General features: G+C 61.2%; 1 protein-coding gene across 1 annotated transcript in view; it reads left to right on the top strand.

The window, feature by feature from the left end:
* SLC6A3 (solute carrier family 6 member 3) overlaps nucleotides 1-3450 on the top strand; it is a 37708-nt gene extending 34258 nt beyond the window's left edge. The window contains exon 15 of the mRNA XM_055421744.2: nucleotides 3283-3450. Coding sequence (XP_055277719.1) covers nucleotides 3283-3306 — 24 coding nt within the window. The 3' untranslated portion in view covers nucleotides 3307-3450. The remainder of the gene's footprint in view (nucleotides 1-3282) is intronic.
* The last annotated feature ends 11834 nt before the right edge of the window (nucleotides 3451-15284 follow it).

Below are 15284 nucleotides of genomic sequence, written 5' to 3'. Positions count from 1 at the left end.
GGTTATGCACCAGGATTCATGCTTCTTATACCCACAGTCCCTGGAGCCTCTTGGAACTGTGAGTTTACCTTTCTCAGTGTATTTGGAAATATTTGCTGACATTCCTTCCATTTTTTCTGCCTCATCACCTTCAAGGGTTCCAGTTACACAGTTTAGGTTCTTTAATTCTCTTCCCTCTGTGTGTTTTATTTTGCGTGCTTTCTGTTGCTTTGTTTAGTTAACTTTTCAACCTTGGCAAAGCCTAATCTGCAGATAAGCCCACCCAGCGGATCTGTCAATTCACGCACTATAGTTTTCAGCTCTAGAAGTCCAAGCTGGACATTTTATGTCAGTCATGCCCCAGCTTACCTGTCTGGACGCGCAGTGCAGTTATGATCACTGTGCAAGGCCCTCATCTGCCAGCGTTAACATCTGTGTCTGTTCTGGGTCTGCATCAGTTGGCTTTTCTCATGAGATGTTGAATTTTGCTGATGCCTTGCATGTCTAGTCATTTTTAAGTGAATGCTAGATACTGGGAGTTTTGCCATGTTACAGCCTAGATATATTTGTGTTACTTTAAATATTCTGGGGCTTCCCTGGTGGCCCAGTGGGTATAGAATCTGCCCGCAAAGCAGGAGACCTGGGTTCAATCCCCAGGTCAGGAAGATCCCCTGGAGAAAGAAATGGCAACTCACTCCATTATTCTTTCCTGGAGAATCCCATGGACAGAGGAGCGTGGAGGGCCACAGTCCATGGGGTCACAAGAGTTGGACATGACTTAGTGACTAAACCACCACCAGATATTCTGGAGCTCTGTTCTGGGTCATCTACTTGGAGACAGTTTGATCTCTGGGGGACTTGCTGTGAAGACTTGTTAGGTGGGACCACAGCAGCATTGGGTGTGGGCTCACCGCGCTCCTGATGCTGGAGCAAGACCTTGGGGAACACTCTAGTCAGCTCCCCGAGACCCAAGAGATGCTCCCGCCTGGCGGTGGGGCAGCCTCAGCTCCCAGTCTCTAGGTTTGGGGAATGTTCCTTGAGTCCTGCTGGGAGGGTCTGTCCGGCCTCGAGTACCTGACCGCTCAGCTGGACCCTCGGGTCCCCGTGTACATACTCAGAGCTCTGGGCGCGGCGCCCGCCCCTCTGGAGCTCCGTCCTGTGAACTGCAGCCCCCGGGGCTCTCCCACGCTCACCCCATCTCGCCAGCCCCGGGGTTCACCGCCTGCCCTGTGCTCCGCGCCCCATGCTGCTGCTGGAAAGTCCCTGGAGGCTGCGAGTGGGGCAGCTGGATGCCTCATCCTCCTGGTCTCTCAGGGCCTCTGTCCTTTGTCGTCCAATCTCCTGCGGTCTGAAAATGCATTATTATATACACACTGCTCATTTTAAGAGTCTATCAGGTCCCCACTACTCCATCTGGACCAGAAAAGCCATTGTTTCTCCTTGTTCTTGGCTGCACTGTGCAGCTTGCGGGGTCTTACTTCCCCAACCAGGGATTGAACCTGTAAGGTTGGACCCTGGTGGCTTTCTTGGCTTCCCCTTCCTGGTGGCTATCTTGTCTCCTTCTTCCCCTGCCAGAGGGGAAAAAGTCCCCCCAAACTGCTGAGGAATCTCTGACGTAATAACCCTCTGCCGAGATCTCCCCCCTTCCTGACCTCCAGAGCGACCAACGCGGTCTCACCACCTCAACTAGCTGACCATTCACAATCCTGTGTTCCCGAGCTTTACCTTATTTTAGGCCTGTCCAGGTTATATGATGCCATTTCCTGCCCCGAAGGCGTAAAAATCGCACCCTGCCTTTGTTCGGGGCAGAACTCCTCGTGGCAGAACTCCTCGTGGCCGTTCTTGTGGTCAGTGGGTTCTGCCCGGGGGCGCACTGCCAATAAAGCCTGTTACTTTCCCTTGGTGTCTGGGTTATTTCCCTACAGCTTGAGACACCCGTTTTCGCGACCTTACAGAACCCAGGCTCTCGGGAGTGAAAGCCCCGAGTCCTAACCGCTGGACCGCCGGGGAGTCCCTGGCCTAGAGATCTCTGTGTGCCTCTCTGGCCATCCTCTCTGACACTGCCCTGCTCACTCCCCCGTGCCCCCCCATCACGAAAGCTCCATCACCCACTGCCTTCCTGCGCCCCCTTCACTGACAGGGACCTTGTTCGCTTCTTCTTGGGAAGCAGCCTTTGACCTTTGAACTGTGCAGCTCTGTGGCCTATGTCCCCTTCTAAGCCATTTCTTACACAGCTGCCCAGTAATCTGAAGGTCTCCACCTCTCTGGTCCAGGGGTCTGAACTGGAGTTTCTGGTTCTTGCTGACCACTGCTGTTTCTGGTCTTCTGGTTGCCGGCTCATGGCTTGAGCTTCCCTTGTTGGACCTCTGAGAGGCCTCCTCTTCCTCCCAAGAAGGTTGCCTTGGGCTCATCCGTGGCTGGGACAGAGGGCCGCTTCACCCCTGGGCTGGGTCCCAGCTGGGGTCCCCGGTGTGCCCCTAGCCCCCACCCCAGCACTGGCCTGAAGTCACCACACAGCCACCACCTCGGGCCCCGGCCTCTGCTGCTCTGTCCCCGCCAGGCCCTGCCCTTTGGCTGCACTTGGAAGCCCCGTAGTGTGTCCTAGGCAGGTCCTCGGAGGGCGGGCGGGGGGGGTGTGGGGAGAGCCCTGGAGGGGGCCGCCTCCCCCACAATCCCGGGATGTCTGTATCTGAAACAAGCCCTGCACGTCTTTGTTTGGAAATGTTTACAAACACTCAGTTCTAGCCATTTAGTGCGATCGAATGGTTTGTGCTCAGAAATAGGCTGAGCTAATAGCTAGGTAATCACAGGCGGTGGACAGCTAAATAGGGGCCTGTGCGCCTCGCCCGGCCCCCGAGCCGGGAACGAGGCCGCATCCCGCACGTGCGGGGTCGCACAAAGCAGCCGGCGCCGCCGGGCGCGGGGCTCCCCCGGGACTGGATCGGAGACCCCAGGAGTGAGGCCGCCAGGGGCTGGAGGCACCGCGGGTCGCGGGCGGGCTGGCGACGTGCGCTCTGTGACCCTCCCAGGCCTGCGGCGTCCAGTGTCTGCCCATAGCAGAGGCCACAGCACCCGGGTCCGTGGGGCCACTGGGCCGAGTTCTGGCCCCTCGAGGCCGCCGTGCTCACTTTGTAAAGCGATGACTTGCCTCCAGGAAGCGACCGGGGCGTCAGGTCTGTGGTGCCTGGGAGCCGCACTGGTCCCCGCTCCCACCCCGGCTACGCCAGGGCCCCCAGCCCTGGAGCTGCCTGTATCCAAGGGGCAACTCGCTTCGTGTCTCAGCAAACCCTGTTTCCTTTGCAGCTCCGCCACTGGCTCGTGGTGTAGGCCGAAGGAGGAGGAGGAGGAGGAGCTGCAGGACAGCCGCCCACCCCGGCCCCGCGCCTGGCCGGACACGCGCGCGTCTCCCTGGACGGCCCCGGCCCGGCCCCGCGCCTGGCCGGACACGCGCGCGTCTCCCGGGACGGCAGCGGCCCCCCGGCCCCGGTGCCCCGGGAGCTGAGCCGCCACCCGCGTGTCGCTGTGCACCCCCCCAGTCTGTGCCCACCCCGCAGGTAGAATCGACCGAGCTGCGTTCCGTGCGTTAGAGCCACCGCCTGCCCCCACGCCCGCCAGCCCCCCAGGGCCCCCTGGATCTCGGGCCTCCGGGTCCGCGTGTGGAGGAGAAATAACAATAATTATAGGTCACAGGTTCTCTGCCGAGAACCCCAGCACTCGCGATGGCTTCCTACACCCTTTGTTTCGCTCCTATTAAAAAAGCCAAGTGTCACGTTTGGGCTTCTTGTGCAGCCGTGAAATGGAAGAGGCCACACAAACGATGGAAAAGCATCCCCGTACCAAGTGGGTCCAGTCCGTGCCCCCGGGGGCGGGGGGCCTGGGTGGGAGACAGAAGTGCTGTTCATTTCCTTGTAGCTGAGGGAAAACTCCGTAAAACCTGTGTGGAGCGCCACTGGTTCCGCCGGACATGGGTCCCGGTCAACTCATGGTCCCCTCACCGCGGACCCCCAGCCAGTGAGAAGGAGAGCTTGCCAGGAGCAGCGGCAGCCCTGCGGCTTAGCCTGGACCCCCCAACCTTAGGAGGGAGGCCCCGCCGGAATCTCGGTTCTCAGAGGCGCCCGTCTCAGCAGCCGCAGCTCTGGTTTCCTTAGGGAATGGCTTTCAGAGCAGCGCTGACCCGGGAGTCAAACCCCGGCTCGGAAGGCGGGGCCGGTTTCTGAAGCCCATTGGCCGACGTTACCGAGGTCGCTGGAGAGGACTTAGGCTCTGGCGCTGCAGTACGCAGGGCTTGGTCCGTGGTCCGGGGACGCCCTGCTGGCCGCGTGCCCGGGGCCATGGGGAGGCTGCCGGACAGGCCGGCGGAGCCCTCGCAGCCGTCGCTGGCAGCGGCCCTCAGCCCAGGCCCGTGGAACAGGCTGCTCAGGGGAGGCACGGGTGGACTGGCGCGCGGGCGCAGGTGTGGCCGAGAGGAGTTGGGCCCCCGTCCTTCCCAGGAGCGCTGAGCACTCGTGAAGAACCGTGGTGTCCACGTCTGTCTGCCTTCACAGTGGCCCCTCATGTGCTTGTCCCCAACAATAGAGAAACCCGCGGGGAGACGGCCGGGGCTGTATGGCCACGTTCCTGCCCGACGGCGTCTCTTCCAGGTGGCGCCTCGGGCCCCCAGACCCCTCCTTGAGAACACCCTTCACTCAGCTCTGCACAGCCCCAGCCTCCCAGGTCTGCCAGGCTCGACCTGACCCCCCCGTGGCCCCGTGGGTGTGTCCCCCCGGCCTCCCACCTGTCCTTCCTCTCTCTCAAGCTCTCCTCTACCCAGTCAGCTCCCCTGCAGGCTCCCAGGGGTCCGGACCCCGGCCAGGCAGGCTGACCGTGGCTACTGCGCAGCCCCAGCACCTTTTCTGGGGACACGACACCAGAGTCCTGAGCAGCTCCCTGCCTTTGGTCCCTAAGGATCTCTCATCCACTCTAGAGAGAGAGGTCCTACTAGACACCCGTCAGCTCTGGCTACAGCCCAGAGAAGAGCCCTGTGGTTTATCATTCTGCTTGGATGCCACCTCTGGGAGTCCGCTCTGACCTCTGCTTCTGGGTTCCACCCCTGGTCAGTGCTCATGAACCCCCACTCTCCCCAGCAGGTTCCCATGGAAGAGAGAGTGCTCACGGTCTCCCCAGTTTGAGCAGGGGCTGAGCTCGTCTTGTGCGTTTCTGCGTGTCTTAGAGCTGGTACACAGTGTAGTGGCACTCAATTTACATTTACAGATGAATGAGTTAACAGGGATGGGCTACGGGTGGGTGGATAGTGGGTGGGTGGATGGGTAGATGGAAGGGTGGATGGATGGTGGATAGATGGAGGGAAGGGTGGATGATGGGTGGGTGGGTAGATGGATGGTGGATGGATGGGTGGGTAGATGGATGGTGGATGGATGGATGGTGGATGGATGGGTGGATGGAAGGGTGGATGGGTGTGTAATTTGTGTGTACTTGAGCAGATGGACAGGTAGGTGGATAGGTGGAAACAGATGATGGGAGGTCTTATATTACATCTAAAGGCTGTCATTCTGGTCCAGTCTCACACACCCCAGTGGGGCTAGCCCCCTGAATGCTGTGTTTGATGACTGTTCTCCTAGGGGAGGTCATGCTCTTTAATACAAGTGAAGCATGTCAATTTTGAAACGCCTCAGTACATGTTTTCTTCCCGCTCTGACCGGGTGCGGAAACCAGCTCCTGGGGGGGAAAGCCCGCCCGTGCCCCAGCTCCATCGACGGGAGGCCTCAGTTGCTCATCCACACGGCGCTTCACCGCTGGACAGATGCTCCTCGCCCAGTGACCTTTAGAAACAGTCTAGGTGTTACAGCCCAGAAGAGCCATGTGATCTTTCCTTTGAGAGGAGCATTTTAATAAAGGCTTGGCAACAGTGAAATCGTGATTTAAAGGGTAAACGAATTCCTCCATGTTTGGCTTTCCTTTTTTTGCTCCACGATCCCCGCTTAATCTCTGTAGACGCACCTGACCAGCATCTTTACCCGTCTCCTGGTCATGGACAGCAGGAAAGGTCACCTTTTCTGAGACGGTTAATTAGCAAGACCCGCGTTCCCTGGTCTCCCCCGCCCCGGAAGATGCTGCCTTGTCCTGACCTTGGGAGACCTGCCTGCTTCCCACCTCCCCCGCCCAGGACCCCCAGGGCCCCGACACCACCAACAGAGCCTGAGGTACTGGAACCTCCCAGCTGCCCGGGGTCCTGCAAGCCGACCCCTCACCGCGCATGGGCACCAACGGGCCACACTGAAGGTCCACTCACATCTCGGAAAGCAAAACAAAGCTGACGGTCACACTGGCCGCCTCCCCGCCCTCTGACCTTAGGTGACAGACAGGGCCAGGCAACTGGGCTGCCCCTGCACGGGGCCGCGGCCGTTCCACGGAACGGGAAACATCGAACCACTACAATTTAGTGTGTCTGGCTTGACTGGTTTTTTTTTTTTTTTTTTCATTTTAACAAAATAGAAACTCTCAGCGTCAGTGCCCCTGACAGGGGTGAGTCCCGCTTTGTGAATGGTGTTTCCCATGGGCGCCTTGTCTCCCTGGCAGAGCATCGGAGGGAAACGGAACGGCAGAGGCAGCGGTGATGGGTCGGGGCCCTGCAGGCCGGAGTCGAAGGTCGGGGCCCGCGCCACCTGCCCCTCCGGAGGGCCCTGCCTGCAGCCCCCTGGGGCCCCTCTGCGTCCCTCCTCAAGGGCTGGCCGGCAGCTTCCATATACACAACGAACTTAAGAATCGAGTCTATATCGACTCGACGCTGAACACACTTATGTAGAATTTGAATAATTTTACTTATTCCAGGAGCTAAGTTCCTCTTGTATGTGCTAAGGCATTTCAGTCATGCCAACTCTTTGTGACCCCACGGACTGCAGCCCTCCAGGCTCCTCTGTCCATGGGATTCTCCAGGCAAGGATACTGGAGTGGGTTGCCATGCCCTCCTCCAGGGGATCTTCCCAACCCAGGGATCATACTCCTGTCTCATGTTTCCTGCGTTGGCAGGTGGGTTCTTTACCACAAGCACCACCTGGGAAGCCCAAGTTCCTCTTGGCTTCAAGTCATTTGCTGTGTAGGTGAGAGTTCTGTCAGAGGGGACATTTCTCTGGGTTAATAGCCGCCTGCTTCTGTATTTACACAGCGATATGCTTGACTGGCTAGATCCTGTTGTATCTGGAGCAGTTTTTCAAGAAACATATTCAAAGATGGTATTACGATTCATCAGCTATTAAATGCTCTGATATCCTTTGTTCACAGAGAGACTAAATGTAAAATTCTAAACCATACTCTTACACCAGAGAAACAGAGACGGAGGTCTCCTGCAGGTCCAGCTCCCCGGGGAGCCAGCGAAACCCCCGGGAGGGTGACCCTGTTGGCCTGGCTGCTCCAGGCTCCAACTCCGGGGACGGGGCCAGGCCAGCTCATCCTTTACCTCCCAGGCAGGGGCCTCAGCTGTTTGAGGAGGAAGCTGGAGATGAAGGTGAGGGTGGGGCTGCCCCACCACGCTGCCGGGTGAGGGTCCTGACCTCCGGGGCCTCGGTCTGCCCACCTGCTGCAGGGGCTCCCCCTGCCCGGCTGGGCGGCCGCCAAAAGGATTAAAGTGTCAGGATGAGGGAGGCGCTGAGAAGCCCGGCCTGAGCGTGGCTGGTGGGCCGCGTTAGTACCCACGGTTTCTAACTGCTTCCTGGTCAGGGCGGGCACAGAGAAACGTTATGTTCCATCCAGTCAGTAGTTCGCTTCTATGACTCTGTCTGATGTTGGAAATTCTAATGGATCCAACCTGTATCTGCCGGTTCCCCCATCTCTGAGTGCAGCACCGCTCCCTGTGGGCCCATGGGGACGCTGGGTACTCTGGGGGCATCTGTGGTGCCCACGTGGACACAAGGGCTGGGGTTTTGGGGGCGAGGGCGCGGCCTCTGCCAGGAGGGCCCTGCCCGTGCGTGCGTGGAGCGTCCCCAGCGGCTTCCAGGACTGAGGAGGAGGGAGCGGGTGAGGCCAGGCGCTCGCAGGCCCAAGGCACGGCCCCCGCTCTGCCCTGCGCTGACACTCAGAGGACTGACCGCTCACCTCGGTGCCTCCAAGAACCCGCCCTGCACACCACGACCGGTGCTGGGAAAGGCCCGGAGGTGACGCCCGGGCAGGACGCGGCGAGCCCAGCAGGGTCTCCAGCCCCGAGGCCCCCTGTGAGGCCTCTGGGCCCAGGTCTGAAGTTGGCTTTAAACACCCACTCTCTGTGCTGAGACTCTTCAGCTGAGAAAAACCTGAGACCTCCTGGTTCTTGGATGGAAGAAAACATTCCTGTGTTTGGACTCAAGTCAGGAAACTTCCTTGTGTTAGCAAAACAGAAGACTTTTACCAGGAGGAAAAAAAAAAGGCTTTCAAATTAAAACTGCACAAAAGAGATTCATGTGAAAGCTTCTGCTGCTGCTGCTGCTAAGTCACTCCAGTCGTGTCCGACTCTGTGCGACCCCATAGACAGCAGCCCACCAGGCTCCCCCGTCCCTGGGATTCTCCAGGCAAGAACACTGGAGTGGGTTGCCATTTCCTTCTCCAGTGCATGAAAGTGAAAAGTGAAAGTGAAGTCGCTCAGTCGTGTCCAACTCTTAGGGACCCCATAGATGGCAGCCCACCAGGCTCCTCCATCCATGGGACTTTCCAGGCAAGAGTACTGGAGTGGGTTGCCATTGCCTTCTCTCTCATGTGAAAGTGGAACTAGGAAATTCCAGGGGACACTGGGCTGGAAACAGGCTTTATGTTAGAGCCTCGGACGAGACTGCCCAGCCCGCACAGGCCTCCCACCCAGGCCCAGGAGCAAACAGAGTGGGGGGCCGGAGCTCAGGAACCCCCACCCCCGGAAAGGCCCTGGTTGTCTCCGAGCCACCATCCAGCCCCTGGGGTCCCTGTGTGGCTTCTCCTCATGTCACCAGACCCGACGCGCACCTGCCTGGCCTTCCAGGGCTCTCTTCACTGTCCCCCCAGGAGGGCCTGGCTCCCACCGCACCTCACATCACCACCCCCACACCACCCAGGCTGCCCCACCAAGCCCCCACCCCAGCCCTGCAGAGATCTTCACCCTCCCAGGCCAGGCGGGCCAGTCCTGGCCCTCCCCACAGCGCAGGCCTACTCTGTTCCCGGGGGTCCTCCACCCTAGGGGGATCCTCAGACTCTGACGGTCTGGCTTGTGGAGACGTCCCACCGCACAGATGCCCCACCGCACAGACGCCCCGTCCAGAGCCGCCATGGGCAAGGGTGGGCGGCGGGGACCACGAGGCCCACGCACAGGACCCAGATACCACCCCAGTGCTCAGGAGCCTCTCCCAGACACCCCCCAGAGGCAGGCCTGCCCGCCTGCCCTCCACCCCGTGGGGTCAGGCACCCCCAAGTACAGCCAAACCCCAGAACGGGGGGACACATCACCCACCCACTGGGACCAGCGGGCTGCCCTGGGCTCGAGGTCGAAGGCCAAAGGTCAGAATGTGACCTGTGACCTGCGAAGTGCCCTTGGGTGACCCCTCTGCCCACAGCCGTAGAGGGGTAAAATCAGTTGTTTGTTTAGTCGCTAAGTCACGTCTGACTTTTTGGGACCCCCTGGACCGCAGCCTGCCAGGCTCCTCTGTCCTTGGGGTTCCCCAGGCAAGAAGGCTGCAGTGGGTTTCCATTTCCTCCTCCAGGGGAGCTTCCCGACCCAGGGTTCGAACCCGTGTCTCCTGTATTGGCAGGACACAGCAAAAATGAAGGGACAGACCACTGAGGCCACGAGGCCCGTTTTCCTGGAATCTCCTGCGCGGTGAGGATGGAGCTGGCCCAGGGTCACAGGCTGGTGGGGAGCCAGCGGCCAGCAACCAGCAAACCAAGTCCTGAGCCCCCTGCTCCGAGGGCGGCCAGGGTCTTGGACACGGTCCTTCCCCAGCAGGCCTCAGCCTGAGGCCCTCTCCTGCCCCAGCCCCCAGCCCTCCCGAACAGCAGCGGACAAGCCACAGACCAGCGGCTGAGCAGGCAGGAGCATGAGGCCCCCAGGGCTCCGGGGAGGCCTTCTGGGGCGCTCCGAGTGAACAGGGGAAGCACTCCTGGGACAGGAGGGTCGCGCCTTTGAGGGGACGGGGGGGGCTCGCGACCCTTCCTGCACGTGGGCTCCAGAGCAGCCTGGGTCCTGTGAGCACGTGAGCCCCCGGCCCGAGGACTCAGCACACAGTGGGCGTGCGGAGCTGGGGCTGAGAAAGACAAGGGGCCTCGTGGAGAGGTAGGGCCTGGACACTGGCTCCCCGGGGTTTCCACGGCCCCGCTCCCACCTCGAGTCCTCCCCCTGGGGCTTGCTTGTTCCCCCAAACTCGTCTTGAACACCGAACCCCCGGAACCCGGGCGTGTGGCCTGTTTGGAAACGGGGCCTCTGTGGCTGGACCTGGTGAAGCTGAGGCTTCCCTGCAGGTGCTAGGCCCCTGTCCAGTAGGACTTGTGTCCTGTGAAGCCGGACGACTGGAGACACACGCTCACAGGGAGACGCCATGCGGAGGGGGTCAGAGATGGTGATGCTTCCCTGAATCCAGGCGCCACCAACGCCGGCCAAGCCGGGAAGCTGGAGGGGGCCTGGGCCAGAGTCCCCCTCAGCCGCAGAACTGTGGCCTCGGACTTCCAGCCACTGGGACAGGACACCCACACCCCTCATCCTTCTGTCCAGGGAACACACACGACCTCCTGCCAGGTGCAAGGCACCTGGGAGGGGCTGCAGAGATGACGGGGCTGTGGACAGGCCCCAACAGGCCCCGGGGACTCAACAGGAAGACCCTCAGCCCAACAGTCATGGCACACGCACTCACGCTGCCATGCAAAGAGGCCGACGGCCTGGGGGGTGGCTGGGGGTCCCAGGACAGGATGCTGGAGTGGCCCGCTGAACTGAGGGGGACACCGGAGTGGGGAGGCCGCATGGCGCCGGCATGGGGCGGGTGTGGCCGGCACAGCCCCTCCTGCCCGCCCCGGCAGCCCCGCCAGGAACACGCAGGCCGCAAAGCAGGGGTTGAGGGCCTTGCGCCCCAGCCTGCGGGTGTGACCATCAGCGGATGCAGGAGCCAACACGAGGGCGGCGACTCTTTCTTTCAGGGAGTTAGGAAATGCCACGTGAGTGCCTGCACAGGTGAGGTCGTTTCGGGAGACTTCGTTCAGTTACCCACATGGGGGTCCTGTGCGCACCAGGCTGAGAGCTAACCTGCTTCCTGGCCGCCAGGCCCCGCCAGCAACCAGGCCACCATGACTCGTGCTCACATCCGTGTCCTTCCTGGGACGGTGGCTGCACCTGGGCCCCAAGGCAGCCCCAAAGCCTTTCACAGCCAGCGGGGCCAGAGCTCTGGAGCCACAGGCCGTCGCCCTCCTGAGCAACGGCCCAGGGCTTGCCTCAGTGTGCAGGGTGTGTGCACACGTGTGTGGATGTGTGCTCACATGTGAGAGTGTGCAGCCATGTGAGCTGTGTGCTCATGTGTGTAAACGTGTGCTCACACGTGAGCGTGTGCAGGTGTGCATGGTGTGTGCCTGCACCGTTGTGGTGCCGGCTAGGAATGGAAGGTGCTGGATCTCCTCCCCGTGGACCTCGAGACAGCAGCCAGAGAGGGACCACGAGGCTGCACAGCAGTCACTGGCCATGAACTCCGGGGGAAGCAGGACCGGCCCTCAGGTCCCAGCACACCGGGCTCCCGGGTGCAGGGTGGGCACGCGCAGGGGGCCGCATCGGAAGCTCCAAAGCACTGTCCTCCGCTCCCACGCCGTCTCCACCGGGGCCGGACCCAGAAGGTCCTCCGACCACCCAGTCTTCACCCGAGGCTGCGTCTGGACTGTGCTCTAGGCTTCTGCCCAGGGGCTCCCCTCCACACCCTGCGCCCCATGGGGAACCCCAGGCTTAGTCGCACATCCGTGTGCCCCCTCAACAAAGAGCGTGCAGACGGCACAGACCACCCAGGCCTGAGCCTGCACTGGATGTGCCCACGAGGAGGGAGGACCCGAAGCTTCCACAGATCCCGCCCGCGGCACTGGGCCAGGCGCACGGCCACACCGGCCGTGGGGGCCTCCGCAGAGCTGCCCAGCAGGGTAGGCTTCCAGGCGGTCACCTCTGAGCCTGACCAGGCTGCTGGCTGCTCGTCCAGTGCGGGAGGGGCCGCGCTGCGGTCTGCCCTCAGTCCACTGAGCCGCTGCCCCTCGGTGAGGTCGGTTCAGTTAAAGCTGAATGGCCTGGCTGACCGGGTGCAGGCGAAGCATATCGCACACAGCCGAGCCATCAGCCTAGAGCCAAGCACCGGCTCCCACCCCAGCAGATGGGGGCCAGCAGCCCCTAATTCCGGGCTGAGCCCCCCAGTGCCCCTCCCCGCAGGGCCGGCTGACCGTCCACCGGGCTGAGGGCACGTTGGGCAGCCCATGAGGGTGGGTGGGTGGGTGGACACTGGACCCCGGCCAGCCCAGGTCTCTGCAAGACGGTGTTTTGACCAAGAACCAGAAGACGTAGAACTGCACCCTAGTTAGGCCGTTGTTTTGCACAGAGATGAGTTAGCAACCCTGAAATTGCCCGGCGTTTATTCTAGACTTGGGCAAGCAGGGGTAATCAGAATGGCTGCATAATTTGCAGGTTCTGTACAAAATGAGAGCACGGGGCCCGTGTTCAAAATTCATTAAGAATTTCAGGATGGTGTCAGCAGAGCCATGAACAGGCCCCTCCGAGCGTGGCCCTGGATAATCCCTAGATAATGAGAGTCTGTGGATGGGGCCAGTCAGGCTCAGGAGACAGGCGGACGGGCTGCTGCCCCACCTGGGGTCCCCACGTGCTCCAGGTTGTAACACAGACATGCGTGTCCACACACGCGTAGGCGGGGCAGACCTGGGCGCCTGTGTGTGGGGTAAGCATGTCTGAGCTCTGGTCTGAGAGGCGTGGCACCCGGTGGGCCCTGAGCCCTCCCAGAGCTCAGACCGCAGATTTGAAGGTCCCTGTCCTGTGAGAGGCCTCAGGGCTCCCTGGAGAAACTGCTGGTTCCACAGCCCAGACGCAGAAGGCGTCAGCGAGCGGGAGTGTGTCATGGGGCTGCAAAGCAGGGGAGGGGGGCTGGAAGAGGGACAGAGCCCCCTAGAGGGCTCCCGAAGGCTGGACATGGGACAGGTGACCTAAGAAGCACAGTAATGGCCGTGGGAATGACGGCCCTCTGACTCAGCCCAGGCAGCCCCGACAGGCCTGCCAGGCCCACGTCCCCTCAGCCCACGGGCGCAGGGCCTCACCCCACGGGGTCAGGACTCACACCCACGTCCCCTCAGCCCATGGGGTCAGAGCCTCACCACACAAGTGGGGGGCTCACAGATGCCCAGGACACCACACCAGCTGGGAAAACATGCCAGACAAGGAAGAGAAGCCCAGCCCGCATCCCATCGGCAGAACTGTGGCTCACAGAGAAGGGCCAAGGGACGCAGAGAGACCGCTTGGCAAACACCACAGCAATTGCGTTTCAGGTCAGAAACATCGGGGATGTAAAACCTCGGGGAAAATGACACGGAAAAGTGAGATGGTCGGCCTGCCCACGAGACCTGTAAATGGGGAGGGAGGAGCTTCGAGGGGAGGGCGGGGCTTCGAGGCAGCAGAGCAACCGGGAGAAGGTGTGCGCCCCCACGGCCGCCTCGCATGGCGCCTCCCCTGTGTCCCCGGGACCGGGTCTTCTTCCCTGGGGCTACCCGCCGGCACTCGCCAGCGCCAGTCTCCTGCTTCTTCAAGGGTGAGAACACACCCTCGGGGTTGTGAAGACACAACACTGGCCGGGGCCATAGGCCCCTCTGAGCGACTGAGAGGGCCTCCCCAGGGACCCCCGAGGCCACCCCCCTCCCTCTCAACAGTGCTCCCCACAGGGGATCCCTGAGCTGTGGGGCCTCCGACGGCCACCAGCCTGGCCCCCAGCTGCGCAGCCCGGCCCCTGGGGCACGTGACACCCTCCCTGTGGGGAGAGGGGAGCTGGCCTGGCCCCAGGCACCTGGGGGGACAGGAGTCCCAGTGACTCCCTGCCACTATTGGCTCTGCAACACGAATGTTCCAGCACCCCTTTAGGTCCAGTAGCTCAGGAGCTCAGCTCAGCAAAGCTGGCCTGTGACAACCTGCAGCACAGGGGAGACAGATCCAGGCCCAGAGACCAGGAGGAGTCCTGCCCGGGGACGACACGCCGGGCGCTTGGCCCCAGCACCAGACACCAGGGTTTTCCTGGGTGCACGTGGTCCCGGAAACACAAACTGCTCTAATCAGGGGGACATTCCAGGCCTTGGAGTCAGGGGCAGAGGGCCAGACCTCACCAGGGCCAGACAGGCCACGCCATGGACGTCAGCTGACCACCTCGGTGTCTACTTCATGCTAGAGCCGGAGATGCTGCCCCACAGAGACTGCGGCGTGGACGGTCCCGTCAGATTCTCCATTAATTCAAGTGGGGACAAGGGACTGGCCCCTGGGGCTTCTGACCTTCTGGAGGAAAGATGGCAAAATCTGAGACATTTGGCTCCACACGAGAAGGAGGGGCCTTGAATCAGCTTCCAAAAGCAAAACTTGAGGTCAGATTAAGAAAGGGGTGAAAACGGGGGCCCCCAGGGAAGAATTGGACAAGCCTCAGCTCTCAACTCAGCCTGGAAAGAGAGACTTAGAGAAAGGCAACCACTCAGAACGAGATGACCGGGTGGCCAGCGGAGGGGACTAGAGATGCCTGGGGCGGGGGGAGCATCCGCTATGAGTGGCTGCACAGAGCAGCCTCGAAAGTCCAGCAAGAGGAGCATAGCTGCAGAAGGAGCGTGGCTGCAGAAGCAGGAAGGCTGCCTGGAGGAGGCGGTGAGAGGCTCCCCAGGTTTCCGGGCCTCTCTCTGCTTGCAGGTCCAACACGGCACGAGGTGCTTCTGGAGGCCCAGGCCCCGCCTGAGGTTGTGTGGTTGAGCACCAACTCGGATGGGGGTGTGACTGGGCCACATGTCTGGGGACAGTGCCACACAGATGCAGCTTATTCAGAGAGAATTATGTTTATTTCATGAGCAGACTGTCTCCGGCTCCAAGTTCTGAATGCTGTTTGAAAGGGTCAAAGTAAATGTTTATGTCCCGTCCCCTGCACGCGCGCACACACACACACACATGCACGGTGAATCCCAACGTCACTGCAGACTCAGAGTCCATCGAGCGAGGGCTGCACCCTCTCTGTGATAAGATGTAGACGTGGCCCCAACCTGACCAGCCTGAGGGAGAGCCCTGCTCATGGCTCTAACGGGCACAGCATGAGCCGCCTGGCCTGGGGCAGCGGAGA

This window comes from Moschus berezovskii, chromosome 18, assembly GCF_049115385.1.
Source record: "Moschus berezovskii isolate FMDL1 chromosome 18, NW_MosBer_1.0, whole genome shotgun sequence".
In the NCBI taxonomy this organism is placed as follows: domain Eukaryota; kingdom Metazoa; phylum Chordata; class Mammalia; order Artiodactyla; family Moschidae; genus Moschus; species Moschus berezovskii.
The sequence above is the reverse complement of the archived record's forward strand: the minus strand, read 5'-3'. Positions and strand labels throughout refer to the sequence as shown.